This window comes from Tympanuchus pallidicinctus, unplaced genomic scaffold (genome assembly GCF_026119805.1).
Source record: "Tympanuchus pallidicinctus isolate F22 unplaced genomic scaffold, pur_lepc_1.0 scaffold5, whole genome shotgun sequence".
Lineage (NCBI taxonomy): Eukaryota > Metazoa > Chordata > Aves > Galliformes > Phasianidae > Tympanuchus > Tympanuchus pallidicinctus.
In genome coordinates, this window is record NW_026294769.1 from 35,790,445 (window position 1) to 35,804,641 (window position 14,197).

Consider the following 14,197-nt stretch of genomic DNA (forward strand, 5'->3'; position numbering starts at 1 on the left):
TATTCCTTGTTAGAACACTTGCTTCTTGCAATGCAGTGAAGTCTGATTAGCAGAAGGAATGTGTGACAGGAAAGAGGATGAGACAACATATGTGTCTATATGAAGTGCTATCAACAGGAAACCACTTTTTTAAAAGAAAAGGTACCTTGTTCTCTTGGCTGTGATGTTGCATCTCATGCTGACCTGGAATGGGTGATATTTAAAGAAAATCCAAATGCAAAGAAGCAGTGCTTCTGTGGCTGTTACTTTCCCTTCACGTCCGTGAACCAGATCAGAGGCTGTAAGCAGCGCAGTGGTTGGAGAACAATGTGCTATTGTTGACGTTCTTATGGATAAGATGCAAAACCAGAATCTTAACCACAGAATATTAAACCACGTCTTTTGACCTGAATAGATAGGTTTACTAAGGGCCCTAATCAAGTCTTAATTTATACAATTATCTTTTGTCTCTCTGAGCCTTCCTGTAGTTTTTGATTAGATTTGGCCATCTTTTTTTCTCTTTCCTGGAGTACATTTAGTGAGAACAAGCTGTGCTCAACTGATATTTGAACAGACTCGTACATTCAGGACTACATTTTTTTTCTCAGACAAGAGGGAGAGTCAGAATCAAGTATACCATGCACACTGTTTCTCATTATTTCACTGAAGTTATCTTAAATCCAGTGTAATGACTGATTATGTCATTACAGTAAAATAGTGTTCCATGTGAGAAAAAAAGTAAAGACTGCCATCAGTACAGGATAAATGTGATTGAGTTACAGTAATAGATTTTTATTTTTTTTTAGGTCACTTCGTACAAACACACAAAATATTTCAACTCTTCATTCATGTTGTATGTGAAGGTAACAAAAGTGATGACAGAAATGAGAGATTCTCTTTTCCTGTATCAAGATGCCCAATCAAAACTACCATATGGGACTTAAGATTCATGTTTTGTGCTATGCTGCAAGTTCGGATCCTGCTCAAAGTGATTCTTTAAAATCATAGGAAGTTGGAAATGTGGTGTTAATAAAATTATGTCAGTGTTTGTTCCTTGATTGGTGCTCAGTTCAGGTAGCTTTTAGGAGATAAACATGGAATTTGCGTAAATGATTGAATGAAATCAAGGTGGAGGGTTGTGACTGGTGCTGCCCTGGTTTTCTTTACCCTCTACACAGCATGAAATGACGCTCATTGAAATCATTGGAAAAATAGTAACTTGGGTGAGCTTTGAATAATGGCCCAAACATGTTGCTTATTTAAAAGTAATTTATAGAGCTTTACTCGACCTGCAACGGAAAAGGAGATTTCTCATTTTGAAAAGCTCTAATGGAAGCTAGAAGGCTAACAAATTTAATTTCTATTTCCAAATTAGAAAACTGTTGGCATTTGCACTTCTCTATCAGCAGTGCTTGTTGTGTCCTTGATTTTGGATCAAAAAATGTCAAACGTATCTGTGGAAAATGCTTCATCAAGGAATCCTTGCCGGGCATCTGTGGGGTTATAGTGGTGTTGCTTCAGACTGTTTTATTCTCCTCATCTCTTAATGCCAGAGAAATGGAGATCAGTGAGGTGTAAGAAGGAAAGTAGGAAACAGGTAATATCAGAGATTTCCTCCTGGTCTTTGTTTTCTTAACCTCCATTTTCTTCCTGCTATTGCTTCACCTCCTAATGATCTCCCATTGATTTGCCTCTTGTCCATGTTCCTCTTGACTGGTATATTCCCTCCTTAAATATGCCATGGTGGGGGCCAGTCAGTGTGGGGTTAAGGAGAGTCCTCTTTCATATGTGGATTACAGCTATATGCTAGATGATTTATATGTACTGCTTGTTTCTCCTGTTCGCAGAAGATTCTCTAACAAGCAGAGAGTGCTGCATTCTTCTGTGACTTCCTCAGAGACAGGTTTCATCAACATATATTTCTCCTCTGCAGTCCTGCTGCTGTGAACTGCTCTGCTCAGGGATGCAGCATCATGGCCTGAGTTGTCTCCATTGTAGTGTTGTAGTCCTGCCTCATCTTGGGAGAATTTTCGTGGGCTAAAGCCATGATCATCAGAGAGCAACTGTGCTTTCCCCAAGCAAGTGCAGCGGTGGGAGGAATAGGGGTGAAACACAGGGTGCACTTGGAGCAATATGAAGTGTTCAGTAGCAACCCCGGCCTCCCAGTTCTGGCATCTCCACTCTTGGCTGGAGGCTGCAGTGCTCTGTGTGACTTGGGGGAACAGACCCCAGGGTGCTCCTAAGGGCTTTGTTGAGCTCAGTTTCTGGCCCTGGCCTGTTGCTGGCTGTCTCCAGAGTTCAGATTCTGTAATGAGAAATAGCTCTAGTTTGGCCTTTTCTGTCACTTTGGAAACTTGTTGTCACTTAGCTCCTAAGGGTTGAGTAAATTCAGCAGCTGCTACAGAAGTGTTAAAAAAAAAAAATAAAAATTGAGATCTCAGGGGAGCAAGAAAAAGAGAAAGCATAAAAACTAGAGAAGTTTTGCATGTGAAATATTTTAAAAATCTGAAAAAACAGGCTTTTATTTTTTTACTTTCCCAGGCCTGAATTTACCTTTTTGCAGTGAATGACATCAGTTGCACAGAAACCGCAGGGGATTAGACCCAGAGAGTGCAAGATGGGCAAAAATAAAACGGGAGTATTTTCCTTCTCCTTTTTCAGTTTTGCAAATCATGTATTTTTATGAATATAAATAGCTAAACCAACAGGCTTTTACTGACTGGAGATGTTAAGGATCCTTTCATTATTGACTTTCAGAACTATTTAAATTCCTAAGTGCTAAAAATTAGAATTCCCCTTGGAAAAGGTGGTAGCTTGCAGGGGACCAAGCTAGATTCCCAGTTAGGAGTAGTTAATAGGTAGAATGTGGAGATTCCAACAAAACAACATAATCACTTGCATCTGCTTTCCTAATTAGTCACCCTTAATATTGAAAGTTGAGAATATGATGTATTTGCACAGTGAGTAAATGTTCTGGGGAAAGCAAACAAACAAACAACAACAACAACAACAAAAGCTTTGTTAATTCATTTGCAGGCAATTACTCTGACTCCCAGTTTTTTTTTCTTTCCACTCACGAGGAGAACCTGAGAATCCCCCCTGCCCTGTTTAGCAGCTGATCTCTGCATACAGCCCAGTTTGCTCAAGCTGCAAGAACGACACACGTCCTGATTTATTGATTTATTAATTGGTTTTCCTTGTTCTTGCCAGAATAGGAAGAGTTAAATGAGATGAACAGAACGCTCTGTTTGGAACTTCAGTTTTCCAAAATAAAATATGTAAGTGAGGGAAAGGTTTCATTCAGTGTTGGCGTTGCTTTGTTAAGTCAGTTTAAGCCAAGAAAGATTGTTATTCCACGCTGTTTGCTGATAGTAGAAAGCTTACGTATTGAATTGATTTTTTTTCTCTCAAAGGAAGAGAAAATCAGTATGAATTTAAGGGACAAACTTCTTACTTGCCTCTCAGAAGAGATTGTTCTGTTAACAACTCATCAAGAAAAAGAGAAAGATAAACAGGATTAACTGTTTACTTAAAGTGAGTAGAAGTCTGGTTGTTTTTCAGAAGAAGAACACAATGTACTGTTGTATCTGGTTTCCAGAGTGGTGTTTATCATAATTCCTTGTGCAGTGGTTGGTAGAGTGCTGGGAAGGCACTCCGCCCACTCGCAGCTTGCCTGCTTTCCCTCTCCCATTGAGGCCTCCGTCCAGGACTGTGTGATGGAGCAAGCTGTCCTGTGTGATCTTTCCTGCCTGACATGAGCTGACATTGACCTAGAATAAAATAGCAGGGGCCAGTTCCTAGAACTCTCGGTGGACTGCTGAGAACTGCTACCATAACTCTTGTAAACATGCTACACACAAACATGTTCCCTCTCCCTCTTTTAAAAACACACCTAGGAAACGCAGACAGGAAGCGAGGGGAAAGGGAAACGACATGAGAGCAAGACACTAACGGCAGACCCCTCAAGGAACACTAGAAAGTTGCTTTTCTGACACAGCAGGTGCCCCAGCAAGATTTAATTTCTGCTTTTCTTCTTTGCATTTGTTCTTCTGCTTTTTTGGGTGAATATTATATTTTTGTGCTTTTTCAGTGGGATGATGTGGCACTGAAACAGCAGCATGTCTTATTGAATACAGACGCAGCTCTGAAAGAAATCCTGTAGCGTTAGCATATTTCACTTACCTTTCACATGCACTGTAGAAGCAAAAGCATAATGCTTTGCTACCAAGAATGTACTTTGGAATGTTCTGTGCTCTCTGAGATGGGCAGTCCTTTTTAAAATTTATTATTATTATTATTATTATTATTTAATTTGATGCATTATTTTTCCTTTTTTTTTTTTTTTTTTTTTTTTTTTTTTTTACCAAAGTCTTCAAAGATTCCATTTATGTGGTTTAGAAGTAAATCAGGTGAATCCCAATTTACTGCTGCTGCAGTGTTCTTGCTTCATTTCAAATGCTGCAATTGTGTAAAGCACTCACCATGGGTTTTGCAGCAGGAGTTGACAGTTCTCTAAAACCCTGTAGCTCAGAAGACATGGGTTGCTGCTGCAAGCCCATGACAGATCTGTACAGATATAGATAAATAGATAGCCTCCTCCCTCAGTTCAAGTGAGATCTAGCATATAAATGTTTTGGACCTATTCTTCTTTTTGGACCATCCTATAGTTTTCTAGCTACCAGTTATAGTTTTTCAGTCACCCTTTGAGGACAGGACTTTTATTCTGATTTTTACGTGTAAGAAACTGAGGTGTGGAGGAAATGCGGTATGGCAAAGATTATGTGAAATGTTGCCAGGATCAGCATTTGAATACTGATTTTCTTGGAAAGGAGGGTGCTGAGCACCTTGCAGGAGATCTTTTGGCATCACCTCACTGACTGTTGGAATTCTTGGATGCCAAAACTGTAATTACGTAGTCTTAAGATTAAAAAAAATAAACAAAGAACTCCTCCTCAGATTCATAGATAAGTACTGTAAATGGCTGGATGGTAATTACACATAATATATGGAACATGATTTTTCTGCTGGAGATCATCCATAACAGAGATTTGAAGTTTTTAGTGGAGCCTGTAAGTTTCTGTAATATATGTTTTCCTCTCAATAAGTAAATCATATGGGAAAATCTTCTTTTTCCTCTGAATTGATACTGAATTAGTGGTACTGGGGACACTGAGGAACCTGAGGAGTGTGCTTATCATTTCTTTTTTTTTAAAGCTACTACAACTTAAAGCATAGAAGTCTGAAACAAGCTGGGACAATCTGATATGCTTGCTTTTCTGTTACCACCCCAAATTTGTTTTTATTTGCGTAACAAACTCTATGGAATGCATTTTAGCAGGAGGACCATAAATTATGTGCAGTTTAGTGTTGTAATGGAGAGATGTGGGGGGGGATCTGGAGTGGGAAAGTACTTACTGGTTTGCTGTGGCTGAACTGTTACACATTTTTTAGCCAGTACTGAGGCATCTATTTTTCTTCAGCTTCCTGTCTTCCAAACCAACTGTTGCTATATTATTTTTTATATTGTATGGTTACTTTTAATTAAAACTATTGATATAGCAAAACTTTCATATTCACTTATGAATATGACATAACTGGAGTTTTGTTGTGATATTGGAAATATTTGTCAATTGCAGATCTATAACTGAAATTATAGCTTAGGCTATAATTTATATGTTGCATTTATGTGGATGGTGGGAATGCCATTTTATCATTTTAAATGTTTTGTTTACTTTTAAAAGTAAAATTTTGCTTGCAGGTAAGACAGATCAATGATTTAAAGATTTGAAAGTGCATTTAGAGACAGTGTGTGATGGGAAGTTTAAGAAGTTCATTTGGTGCCGTTGGAAAACTTTGTAGGAGAACAGGGTTATGCTGAAAAGTTGTCAGTTGTGAAGCCGTGGTCATCACTGCACATATCAAAACCCGTCTGATTTTGTTTTACATCCATTCGCAAGGGTTTGTAAGTAGTTCTCACAAAGCAGTTGGTGTTGCACATTTTGAGTCAGAAAGCTGCAGTGTGGAGCTCCATTCAAAATGTGCATGTTGTGCATTAAAAAGGCAGGTGTGCTGTTATGCTTGGCTCATACAGGACTCTTCCTACGTGTGAAAGCAGTTTCCCACAAAAGTAGCTCACAATGGAAGGTATGTGCTTCTTCATGTTGTAGAGAGAAAATAGTAGGTGGAAGAATGAACCCAAATGAAGAAATGGAGAAAGCAGTAAGCATGTGGAGGTTCCTGAAAGACTCTGTGGAAGTTACATTTGATTTTTCCTGTCTGTATTGAAGCAATTGACTATTCAAAGAAGTGAATAAAAATAAGCAACTGTTACCCTCTCATGCTATTTTTCATTTTTTTACATTTTATTTTTAACATACATATGAAAAATGGAATTAAAAACAAAGGAAAATACAAAATGGTGAGTTTGGTATAGTTACTGTAGGGAGTTATTTGCAAAGGGTGGTGTGTAAATATTCTGTTATGCTCATGTTGAGAACCATCTCAAGAAAAGATTCCTTTCCTGAGACCGAGGCCTCTGCTACATATTTTCTATTTTAGATGCTGAGATAAGACTTGCTTATTTCCCTGGTTGTAGTCCTGTCACATGTGCAGTTCCCACCAATCCATTTTAAAGATAGGCTATCTCTAGCTGGAGAACTTGTGTGTCCAGTGGCAGCTGTGTGCTCTGTTTCCTCTCTGCCAGATCCAACATTCTTGAACCCTCTTCTCTGTTTCCTTCTTGGTGCTTCCATAAATGTCTAGTAAAAATTGGTCGTAAACCCTGCTTCTCAGTTATTTTAAACCTCCGATTTTCATTTTGGTTACTTCAAGTGTTTCAAATCAGAGCACCAGCTTAGGTGCTGGGAATGTCTGTACTTGGATCAGAAGTCTTTGAGTCCTTATGAATTGGAAATAGTGATGTTTATGTTTTCTTCTATGCATCTGTGACCTATGTACAGAAAGGCTATATCATACATTTTTATAATCCTTACAGTTGGAGGGGACCAATGATGGACTCTGAAGGCCATCTAGTACAACTCCATTCAATCCACAGTTACTGCAGCTCCTTGGAGCTTTTGTTTAGTGACAGCGAATGGCATGGATTTTGGACAGAGTATTCTGAATCTTCAGAGGATGAGGAAGGCTATGTCAGGTAGCTTTTGAAAGGGAACATGTAGCAGTTTAGATCGGATCCAGTGAATATGGGGCTTTTAATAGGGAAATCCCTCTACTGATATGGAGGACGAGGGAAATAGATAGCTGTCCTCTGTTTTTAGACGAGTGAACTGAGCTTTGATTTTTCTGAGGTAATACAGGTGTTCAAGGTCTGTGTAAGGTAGGAATACATCAAATCCCTGTAGGGTGGTGTCCTGCAGGTTACAGTTTGAATCTGAGCCATATTAGCAGGAGTTAACCAGCTCCACCTTGAGACTTGACCAGACAAGTTGCTGGATTGGAGTTGTGTAGGTAGTGTTGTGCCTCTGGAGATTAAGAGAGAGGGGAGTTTTGTTTATGTGTGCTTTATGCCTCTACAAGGACCGCGCCTCAGAGATAAGTCCTTCTGTCACACAAAGAAAAGAAGCAACAACTGTCTCGGGGGTGGTTAAGATAAAGACTGAGCAAATATCAGGGCTGAAACAATGTAGTTTGTTTTCAGACATTTCCCTGATTCTTTCCTTTCTTTCCATCAGAACAATAAGTCCCTTCTGATCACTGCATTTATCATTGCATTTGTCTGCTGGTCATGCTCCTTCAGCTGGACTTCATAGCTTAGCCGTGCACAGAAGAAAGCTTGTATGATCCATATGGCTGTCTTCCTGTCCTAGGGCAAAACAGTTACTTGTTAGTTCAAATCTGTTTATGATAAATGTCTGCTGTTTGTTTTCACAAGACTCTATAAATGCACCTTAGAAAATGCAATCCACTGCACCATCAGTCAGTTTTTGCCTTCTTGTTTGTGTCATCTCTTCAGGTAATCGATTTTCTTATTCTTTTCTACTAACCACCGAGGAGGCTGGAAGGCACAAAAGCTTAAGCTTTTTAGTCATTCTGACCTCTCTGGAAAGTTACCTGCCTGATACAAGGCAGCAATGTGCACAGATATGGTTTTTCATGTGTATAAAAGTATTAGGAAACAAACAAAAAAAAACCAACAAAAAAAACCAACCCAAACCAAAAACTTGCTCTCTGTACCCAGAAAGAGTGACTAAGGAGAACAGCATGACGGTGTAATCCTGTAATCCTCTGCAGATTTCGACTGGGAGCCATTTTGTCCTAAATATTAGCAACGTCATAAAAATAACGCAGAGTAATCAGTCTTGTCTTCCCCTAGCCCCTAATCTTTGCTCCAGGCTATTAGCAAATGAACAAAATTTTCCCAAGCTTTTGCATGAGACTTATTGTGCCATTACTTTAAAAAAATAAGGCTAATTTCTGCCTCACTTTCTTATCGTTCCCCTATCTTCACCCCTTTGTTATAACCAGTGAGTCATATTTCACCTTTTCCTTAGTCTGCATTCACTCTTCTACTGCTTTTCCTGCCACCCTTCACTCCTGGAACGAATTATCTGCTCCTTTACATGAAAAAAATTATGTTTCCAATGCCATATTTTAAATTCACGTCTTGTATGGGGTTTCATCCCGTTGTCTCAGAAATGAAGATGGCCTTAATTTCCTAATTGCATGAGTACCTCTGATAAAAAATGGCAATATTCTCCCTTTTTCTAACAATTTGGTAACACATTTGCCATTGGTAAAGGTATGTTCTCACTGATTAACTGATTCAGTACAAATGCTGCATTTTATGGAAAAAGAATTTTTAATAGCTATGCACAAAATATAAGTGTTTAATTCCTGGGGTCAAATATTCAGTTTGAATTTATGTCTTGTCTTGTAAGTGAGACATAGGTTTTCATCCTGGCAGTGCGCTTCAAAGTAGAGTTTGTCTGGGATGTTCCTCATCTTTCAGACTAAAAATCAGGGATCTCAAGATTATTTCTGAATTCTGTCTTCCAGATGAATGGATATATTAATTTCATTTTAAATTCATGCTGTAGAGAAATCATGTTTACTTTGGATGCTATTAAAGTGAGTGTAGCAGTATATTAAGTGTCTGCTCACGTGTGATCCTAATACAACAAGTGATTTGAGTCTGGGGCAAGAGGATCTGCAGCTCAGTTTTATTTTTTTCATTACACCAATAATCATGAACATGTTCCTAGTATGAATGGGCACATTAGTGCTATGAGCATCAAGTTACATACTTCTTCCTTTACTTCTGTATATCAAGTTTGGACATCTGATGACCATTCCCCCATCATTTGACCTAGGATGTTGTGCTGCATACACTAGAAGCTGGAGTGGGAGCTTCAGCCCCTAACACTGCCTATAATGCATCCTCATCTAGAAGTAGTACTCTGTGCAACTTGGAGTTTAATTTCAGTGAGTTCATTGTCTGGGAGCTGATGATTAGAGATATAGAGATATAGATTATAATCAGAGGATGATTATAAAGATTATTATATATTTTTATTATACTATTATTGTTACTGTTTGACTCTATTATTAGACTACAGTAATTTTTTTGTTGTTATTATTAGATCTGTCTCCTGCGCTAGCCAGGAGACACCATGGTTGTCACCATGAAGGGCTGGAAATGTGCAGGCTGGAAGCTGGGAAGTTGAGATTTCCATGTCTGAGAGCAACTACCTCTTTGCTTGGCTTAAAAGGATGAGGGAAATGCACTTTCAGTGGCTTGATATATTCGGCACCAACTGAGTTAATTTTATTTGGGCAATTAATGTGTCCCAGGGGACTTAATGTGAGCATGGTGCCAGCTAGTCTGAGGCCTACTTGCGTTCAGTAATTTCTCACTAAAGACAGGAGAAATTCCAGCGATCAGCTAACAGACTGCTGAACTGATTGGATCTAAGACACTAGCTCAGTTGGCCCTTGCTTGCTCCAAGATATGAAGGCCTGATTTTTCACAATTATAAGTCACTGAATGTTTTGCTAGTATAAACAAAACTGTTTGATTTTTTTTTTTTTCTGTTCTCTTCAGTCAGGTTTTCAGAAAAGTCTAGAGCGCATTAGCTTTGGTTTTCCAAACAAAACAACAGCAAAGAAGTTTCAGTCCAATCAGTTAAAACTTAACAGAACTGTAAGTGACTGCAAAGCCCTAACAAGGCAAGCAACGTTGGTTGCTCTGCTTCTGTGCTGTCATAGCCATAGCATAACAGTCTTCGTTTTGTTGAGTTCAAGATGATTGTGTGATACCAATCCATAGGGATCTCACTGAGTGTTTTACAGAGAAAATGAAGCTAGGGATAAAGTTACTTAGGACAGTTTTGTGTTAGGCCAGTCACACACTTGTCTAAGCTGGGAGCAATGCTCATACCATAAATTGGGCTATGTATCCTTCCAGCCCATGCTTCACAACAACACTTGTTTTCTTCTTGTTTGTCATTGCTCAAGATAAAGGCATTGTTCCAGGGCTGTGAAAGACATCCCAACATTGCCAGGCTATGGAGGAGTTGTACATAAGGTTGCTTTGCTTTGCCAGGTGAAGATTTTGTGTAACCCTTATAGTTATAGATACAGAGAAAATATGGGGCCTTCATCTGTGCTCAGTCCTACCATTCTCTCATCCTCAAAACCAGCGCTTGCATTTAAAAAAATGAAAACTTGTAGCTTGTGCTTGAGCATCTACTAATCTCTAAAGGCTTCGGAAAGTTGTATCCTCTGTAGAATATAGAAAAAATTAGTTCATAATGAACAAGGAAACCATAATTAATATAATTAATCATTAATAAGACCATAATTAATGGTCTTTTGTGTGCCTAAATCTCCCTACTAAGAAAATGTAAGATTTCCTACAGAGATGTATAGGAGCTCATTTCATTTGAAATAAGTTTTTAGAGATATAATGACTACTGTTGGATGTTTTTGGGATGCGTATAGCAAATTATGTAGCGTTCTCCAAAAGCATTTGGGGTTGGCTTGTTGTGAACAATGGTACTTCTCAGAAGAAGGTAGTTTTGGCATCAACTCTTGAAATGAACTGAATCACAGAATCACAGAATGGTTGAAGTTGAAAAGGCCTCTGGAGGTCTTCTGGTCCTCTGCTGAAGTAAGTTGTTCTGGAATTCTGCTGCTTACTACACTCCTGAGTTTTATTTAGAAATAAAGAAAGATGTGTGCTACCCTCAAAGCTATTTCTTGTTGCTGTTTGAAAAGTTTCCATGTTTAACTGTCTTTTCTGGCGGGCAGTTAAGCCCACCTTGTCGACAGCACCCTCCTTCCTCCATGACTCAAGCTATTGTTGTGACTCATCTCAGGTGCACAACCTTGTGAAGTACATTTTTGTCTGTCTAAATGTATGACATCCCCTGGATTTTGCCTTATCTGCTATGATGTTAATATCTTCTTGAAATGCCATAAGTTGGTTAAGCAATGGTTCCCAGCTCTGATTTCATAGATTACTTGAATCAAATTGTTTGTTTAGCAGGTTTTTTAATTACCTTCTTAAAATAGTCCCTCTGGACTTTTTCCATACCCAATATTGAATTGACTCATGTTGTTTTTTTCAAAATGTAATAAAATTAACATTTCATTGTCTTGAATCATCAGAACTCTTCTGAAGTCAGAAAAAATGTTGTGCTTGCTTTACCAGTTTCAACATTTGTGATTATTACTTGTGAAATATGTTTCTTTATTTATTTTGAAGTAGATATTTTTGTATTTTTACGCATATATACGTTTGCATTGCTTTGTCTGCACTGAAAAATTCACCTCAATGTAGGCAAAAATGTGGCTTTCTTTATAGATACAAAAAGCATATATTGTTTAGCAGCTAGATTCTCTCATCCTGAATGGAAGGACCTTGTAAATTTCAGTAAGACTTCTCTTTTATATGTTACCTCCTGCAGATATATATGGGAAAACCTGTGATGATATTGGTTTTGTGTACTAGTACTAGTATTCATTATTTGGTAGGATTTCTTCAGATGTTGTAGAGGATAAGTTTGTTCATTTTGTTATGAACAAGAATAAATGAGTAACAGGAATGTTTTACAGGTTATGCCTCCTTGTCCAGGATGCCTATGGCATGTTCAGTGAAGTACAGCTACAGTGTCTGGATTCTGCAAAAGACCTTGAGCAGTACTGCAAGAGATGGGAGGGAAAATTCTGCTGTTTAGCTGGAATGAAAATTTTGCAAAGAACTACAAGAGGAAGGTGAGAACAGTTTGAGAACAATGTGTTGAGTGCTGTGGCAGGCAGTGGTGATCTTCCATTTAATTATTTATGTGGTCAGTGTTCTTTGGAACAACTGAATCAGGTTCTGTTCAATTAAATATCCTCATTGCCATTTTTAGGGCATCAAGTAGGCATCAGCTGGATCCAATTGCACTTGAGCCAATCATATTCCTAAATCAGCGTAAATAAGCTGACACACAAAAACAGACTTAGCAGAGAACGGAATTTAGAAGAATTACCTTATGCAGTGGTTCATAAAGTATGAGTTTTCTTCCTCTTCAGTAGATTCAAAGACTTGAAAATGTTAGTTCATCTCTCTTCTTTGCAAAGCTGTTTATTACAATATGTTGGGGTTTTTTTTCTTTTGTTTTTCTGTTCTTTTTAGTCTGAGTTGAAGTTTCAAGAAAAGATTTTTGCTTGGTATTTGGGAGCTTAATTCAGTAAGGCCTATACATTTTTGAAAGCACAGTTAAAGTGTCTCTAAAGAAAAATAAAATAAAAAAAAATAAAAATAAAAAAAACAACAAAGCAAACAAACCTAACACTGAAAAACCCTCTCAAATAATACAAGCATTCCTGTTCTGGAATAAGAGCATCCACAGACTTTCAGAAAAATCCCCACAACTAATTAATAAATAGATGTTATGGTACCTCCTTCATTTTGCTAATTCTTTGATTTCTTTTACTTTCTTAACATAAAATGTATTAAATATGTTAGATGAAAAAACAACTCCACATTAAGTAGATCTTACAGAGTTATCTTTCAGAGTATCTTTCCATGCGAATCGATATAGTATCCACATGGGGAGCTATATAAATATTACTAGACTGGTTTAATTCTCAACATGATTTATTCTGGTAAAAACATCCTATCTCGATAAGCCTTTGCTATTAGAATGGCTATAATATTTCATCTGACACTTTTTTTTCCTGTCGAAAAAATGCTGTTTCATCAAAACCAGAAAGTTTCACAGAAACTTTATCTATTTTGGAGACAATTTTACTGGGAAGATTTTTTCAGGTCCAGAGGGAGTGAATACTCTCTCTCTTTTTCATTTCATGAAAACTTTCAGAAAGTCTCATTTTTGTTTCATACTGGAACAAAAACAAATTTCAAAGCCTTGAAATGTTTAGCAAAATGGAATTGTTGTTTTTCAGCCAGCCCTATTCAGTATGCTTCTCTTTTTATGTAGTTGCAGTGTTAATTTTCAGATCCTTTGGATTTCAAGCCTACTTGCATTTTTATGGATCTTTAATAACAAACACGTCTTCTTATTTAATTATTTTGTTGGCTTTTTTTTTTTTTTTTTTTTTTCAAGTTACATTTTTTCCAAACAAATTAAATAATGGCTTTGGAATTCTGGATACAAATGAAGTTTTACAACTGGCTGCTGGTGTTTCCAGTACTCAGCCTGGCTAATAAGAGACAGACTTTTTCTAATGTAAATTCTCTTTCAAAGCAGCAGTAACTTACTTCTGGCTATTCTGAGGATGATTAGAAAACACACTGCTGAAAATGCTGGTGGCTCAGCTGGAGCTGTGCTGGTGGTAACCGTGCTAGAAAACATGAAAAGAAAATGGCCAGTGTAGCTTCAGGGACAGAGCGGTGGTTAAACGTGATTTCAGTGTACAAGTTGGGTGGGTGGGGAGATGGCTGTCCTTTCTTTCCTAATTGTTTTAGCTTAAGTTCTGTTTTATAACTTGCTATTACTTTTAAGTGTCGGGACATGTTTTGTGTCAATCTAGGTGTGATGGAAACCACAGTAAAGCCGTAGCTGAAATGAATATAAGGGAGCACTTATTCATGCAGAGTATAATTGGGCTGTAGAACTCATTGCCGCTGCATAAATGCGTTTCAAGAGCCAGTGGTATATCTGAGCACATGATGGGATATGCCTGTAAAGTTCCCAACCTTGGCTTGTAGAACATGAGTGAAGAACAACTCTGTGGTCTGCCCTGCAAG

The 14,197-nt window shown here is 37.9% G+C and overlaps 1 protein-coding gene across 5 annotated transcripts in view; it reads left to right on the forward strand.

The window, feature by feature from the left end:
• SPIDR (scaffold protein involved in DNA repair) overlaps window positions 1–14,197 on the forward strand; it is a 197,922-nt gene that overhangs the window by 157,221 nt on the left and 26,504 nt on the right. For 4 of the 5 annotated variants that reach the window (XM_052704560.1, XM_052704563.1, XM_052704561.1 and 1 more), the window contains exon 11: window positions 12,055–12,213. The exons of the other annotated variant lie outside the window; for it this stretch is intronic. In XM_052704560.1, coding sequence (XP_052560520.1) covers window positions 12,055–12,213 — 159 coding nt within the window. The remainder of the gene's footprint in view (window positions 1–12,054; window positions 12,214–14,197) is intronic. 5 annotated transcript variants of the gene reach the window in all.